The 5,155-nt window shown below is 47.7% G+C and overlaps 1 protein-coding gene across 1 annotated transcript in view; it reads right to left on the bottom strand.

Moving 5' to 3' along the window:
* T265_10748 (hypothetical protein) overlaps positions 1-179 on the bottom strand; it is a gene marked incomplete at both ends in the record, with an annotated part of 8,736 nt that extends 8,557 nt beyond the window's left edge. Inside the window, one exon of the mRNA XM_009177213.1 lies at positions 16-179. Coding sequence (XP_009175477.1) covers positions 16-179 — 164 coding nt within the window. The remainder of the gene's footprint in view (positions 1-15) is intronic.
* Between the last annotated feature and the right edge of the window lie 4,976 nt (positions 180-5,155).

Genomic DNA, 5,155 nt, shown 5'->3' with positions numbered 1-5,155 from the left:
GTGAACGACAGCCACCGACCGACAAGAACAAAACCGACCCGGGAAACTTGGGCAAAAGCCTCGATCCTGTGTATCAATCCGTGGATCCGTGAACCCAAGCTCCTGCTAGGACGTAATGACGCACTCTCCTTTTTGTTCTTTTTTACTACTAGGTCCCTGCAATTTTCGAGGAAAGTCATCGAATGGTTTTCTAACGCTCCTTATTACCAACGAACTTATGATCGTACGTAATGGTATACGACCCACCGGTTGAGAATAAACAATATTATTTTTGGTAGTATGGGGCTCACTCACCTGGGTTTTATCCAGTCTGGCACCAGTGTGACCGATCGAACTTTACTTTAGTTCGACCCCAAAAAGGCAATCAAACGCAACCAGACTAAACAAGGTGCCTCAGTCTCTCGTTTCTGCCACATCCTAGGCAACTTCATCCGGAATTGAGAAGAGAATGGCATCAATGGCTCCTTATCTATCCGTTAGTCCACTGGCGAACGGATATCAGAGTTTAAAGTAGGTTGCTCCATTTCCGATCTGATTCCTTGCCGAGCGCAGAAAAGGATCACTTCTTGTTCCTACTAATAATTTTATTTGAACATCTGCTCCCTCTCGCCGCCCAAGTATTCAGCACTATTATATGTGGGCTATTCGAGGTGGTCAGCCCACCTTAGAGAAATTTGCTAATGACCACTTAGGTTCACTAGCACTACCTGCCGATTGCGGAGGGCAGAAGTATTCACATAGCTTTCTGCAGTTTCTTCAGTTACACTTCCGAATCAGATTTGCCATTCCAATCACTTCTATGCAAAATAATAAGGATCGAAGTGCCCGTATCCACTTTTGTCCCCTCAATTGCATGCGCGCGTCCTGTAAGGCCACGTGCGTAGTCCATCTCATAGGTCGTAAGGACTACTGGACATTTCATCTATTAGAAAATTAGTCCTGCGTAGAAACTTTGGCTCAAGTGCAGCGTAGCGAATTCGATAAATTTTTAGCGATGAGTCACCTGTGCTACCCAAACAGGCTACCCGGGCTAGTCCTCTCTCAACAAATGCGGGCATCTCTGTAACAGTCTCACACATAACTTCCGCCTTTTTCAAAGTGGCGTGACGTTCTGGCCTGAACTCGCGCTGACCATCCCAGAAACCATAAACGAAAAGTCTTCCCGAAAGTCATCCAAAGCCAGCCGGACCCTTCGAACTTCCCTTTCTTCAATTTCCCTTGCGTTCTAAACGAAATGCTAAACGAACTATCGCTGAAGCTAAAGGGCTTCTCCTCAAAGGAGATCTCCTCTGGGAACCACTCCTGTTTCTGATCCACGTCAACGACCTCCCAGACGTTCTTGCGAGTCCATGATTACTTTTCGCGGACGGCTTAAAATCCTGGAGTTCCAATGCCAGTGCCCTCCAAATGGACGTAGACGCTGCCAAGCAGTGGTCGTTGGACTGGCACCTTCCTCTGAATGATGAAAAGTGCGTCCATGTGTCGTTTGGAGGGGATTCAGCGAATGCCTTTGTTATGCATGGTGAAAAGGGACCAGAAAACATCATGAGGATAGATGCCAAAAAAGATTTAGGCATCTGGGTCTCCTCAAACTTGTCCTTCGCACTACACCATGAGAAATCGGCCCAAAAGGCATTCGCCGTTTTACGGATGATCCGACGCACCTTCTCCCGTATTACTCGCATGGACTTCCAAATACTCTATGGGGCCTACGTCAGACCGCTCCTGAAGTACGCCAAAAAAGTTGTCTACTCAGGACGTACAAAAGACATCACCCTCATTGAGCGTGTCCAGCGGGCCGCCACGAGAATGGTTGCCGGCCTCAAATCCGTGGACTACGAAACGCGTCTCGCGATGCTTGATCTCTTTCCCCTGGAGTACCTTCGACTCTGAGGGGACCTAATTCCCACCTATGCCCTGCTTGTACAAAGCTTGGCAAACATGTTTTTCACCGTTGACCCAGCAAACACCCGGCGTGGACATAGTGAGAAAATTTTCAAGCTCAGAGCGTACACATTCATCAGACAAAAATTTTTATCATTTCGGGTAGTAGCTGCGTGGAATGACCTTCCTACGACGGTTGTACACGCTCCTTCTCGAACCCAATTTAAAGCACTATTAGACATTTATTTATGCGAATCCTCGCGCTGGCGAGCATACTGCCCCGCGCTGAGAACATAAAGAGCAGTGCTACACCCTTTTTTCACTTGTGCCTTTCAGGTGAACGACAGCCACTGACCGACAAGAACAAAACCGACCCGGGAAACTTGGGCAAAAGCCTCGATCCTGTGTATCAATCCGTGAAATCCGTTAAGTTCAGGTCATCACAGTTGTTCTCGCTTACCAACTAGGAGGTATATAGGAAGACCAACCATGGAGTTTGCGGAATACGACAAGAAACTCGGGGCATCTCCTGAGTATACAGTGAGGAAGCTGACAGGTTAGGATCTTCTCCAGCCTCGGAGCGAGACTGGACCAGTTTGGGATTTTGACCAATCAGCGATCGGACTTCCGTTGGGTCCGAAGCCAGGCCCACATAAACGATCGAAAATGGTTTGTCCGCTTGCTCGGGAGATACTATTCGAAGCCTATTTGGAGGAATATACGAACTACTTTTTTCGGACCTGGAATACGGTGCGGTTTAGGAATGAGGTAAACGGGCGACGGTGATCGTCCGTGTGAATTACTCACACCATGTTTCAAGTCCTCACTCAGTAGAGTGACTCGAGGATCTTATGTCCAGAAATTTTCAATGTCTTCTGTAATCGATGTTCAATCCGCCCTCCAAAAAGATGACTACATGGGTTTAGAAGTCCAGCTTGCATTTCACAAGATGCGAGACCTCTGTGAATCGGAAATCCAACAATGGAACGTGCTAAATCAGGCCACGATACTGGACCTCGCCGCAAAACAAAAAAGTGCTATTTAATTACCCGAGACACCACCGAAGAAACAGGCCAACGGTCATTCTATTTGAGAGACAGAGAAGGGGAACTAATGAGTGCTCCAGTAGTGGCATCTGGATTCCACAGAAAGCACGATGTATGCATGTACTCCGCCCCGGCGACCCGATTACATGCAATCTTGGCAAGGCGCAACTACATACATTCTTAAGCAAATTGGTCTTTCTAGGGAAGGGTTTTCGTGTAAGTTGATGGAACACACCCGCATGCCGTCCATCTTAAATCACCTCCCTGCCTATAACTTGATATTCCCAGCGCAACACGGGTTCCTCCCAAATCATTCTTGTCTAAGATGAACAACCCAACCCAAGCCAAAGACGAAGGACTCCTATCGGACGACCCATACTTTTCGGCTTATTATCGCGTCCCATACGTTCCACCATCCCAGAAACTCGTTTTGTGGGATACAAGGGGGTAATTCTACGCCGGATTAGGACCCTGCTTTCAAATAGATCAACATCTTTTTCTGCACGGTCTCTACTGGTCCTCTCTTGGGACCACTCCTCTTTCTGATCAACATCAGCAGCCTTTTGACAAGGTTTGGCCTATAGGCTTTTAACCATCGCCCCAACTAATACGCACCTGGTTGACGGTGAGAAAATTTTCAAGATCAGTGTGTGCACTTTTTAGGTGATAGTTTTTCTCATTTCGGATAGTTGATGCTTGGACTGCCTCTTACGACAGTTGTTCACACTGCATCTAGGACACATTTCGGGTCACTTTTGGATGCTTTTATGTGGGTCCTCGTGCTGGCAAGCTTAATACTCAGCACTGAGAACTTGACGGGCGGTTCTACACCCCTTTTTTCGCACATACACCTCAGGTGAACAGAGGCTGCTGAACGACCGACACAAGGGGAACCCGGAAACAGTGAAAGCCTCGGTTCTCAACATCAGTCTGTGGATATTGCAACGGCCCACACAAATCTTGCGCGTCAGCCAAGGTTATGCTAGCTGGCACACTTATGTTGGTTGCTAACCTTAGCACACTAGTTTTCAAACCCGCTGTGTCTATAATTCCTTAGATGCCCAGCGTATCCTCGTCCATCAGTGACGCTACACGTCCGTTCGATAGCTTAGGGAATTTGGAGTGTGAGGACAGCTTTGGGTTTTTAGAGTGGCACCTGTAAGGCAAAACGCGTTTCACAAAAAAGCGATTTTTCCTGCGGTGCGGCATAGTAGCGGCCCGAACAGGTCAGCTGAAAGATCGGCTAAAACAAACCCAAGTAAACATAGCATATAATATTTTGGAATTGCAAACCGATTGGGACAGTCGCTGTGGAGATATCTAGATAAAGGAGTTCTGTATAGGGTGATGCAATAGAACAACCGTTGAACCGCTTTGGGGAAGTTGAATTTTTATGCTCACTTTTATGCGGCCATTTAACGAAAGTCGAGTGTGTTGCAGGAAACTAAGATCAAATGAAATGAATGCCTCATTCGGCAAGGCAAAACAGCACGCCTTGGGGCACAAGACGAAGAAGGATCGGCATGAGCGTTCAGCGTGAGACTGAAGATCGACGTTATGAACTGTAAATTGGTGAATACGGACGGACTCAATCCCACGCAAGGAAGTATTCGGAGGTCTCTCTTAGACACACTTTGCGTTAGCACCGAACCAGGCGGTAATCGGTGTAATTGCATGGGTGTCTAGCGTGAACTCTTCTGATTACGGCTCGCACTTCCAGGTTTGAGATCCATATCACGAATACGTATCAGTCGGTCGCTTATAATCCCCAACTATCACACTCAACATTCACGACTAACAATATTCTCATGCTACATCCGCCGTTGCGTGGTGCCATCAGCCGGGTCGCCTTGCTGCATACAGCATGGCGGGTAAGCGAGAACAGGCTACTGCTGACGCCTCCCTTCCTCTTTCACATACTTTTTCTCCCCCCTCTCTCCACTCCATTAATAACCCTCTTGTAAGCCAAAGGACTGATGACTCCGTTCTTCTTGCATCGGTTTTGTGTGCAGCATGGCACAACATGGCACCGACATCCTCTCCAACTCAATCTCCAAAACTCGACACCCAATCTATCTGACCGCATTCAATGTGCGCACTCTGAAGCAAGGAGGAAAACAAGCTGCTCTCGCTCTCACACTGGACTCGCTTGGCATTGATGTGTGCTGTGTCTCAGAAACGAGGATTCAAGATGCAAGCACAGTGATTGAGTTGACCGCCCCGTC

Source organism: Opisthorchis viverrini (assembly GCF_000715545.1).
Source record: "Opisthorchis viverrini unplaced genomic scaffold opera_v5_403, whole genome shotgun sequence".
Taxonomy (NCBI): Eukaryota; Metazoa; Platyhelminthes; class Trematoda; order Opisthorchiida; family Opisthorchiidae; genus Opisthorchis; species Opisthorchis viverrini.
This window is presented reverse-complemented; position numbering and strand designations above follow the sequence as displayed.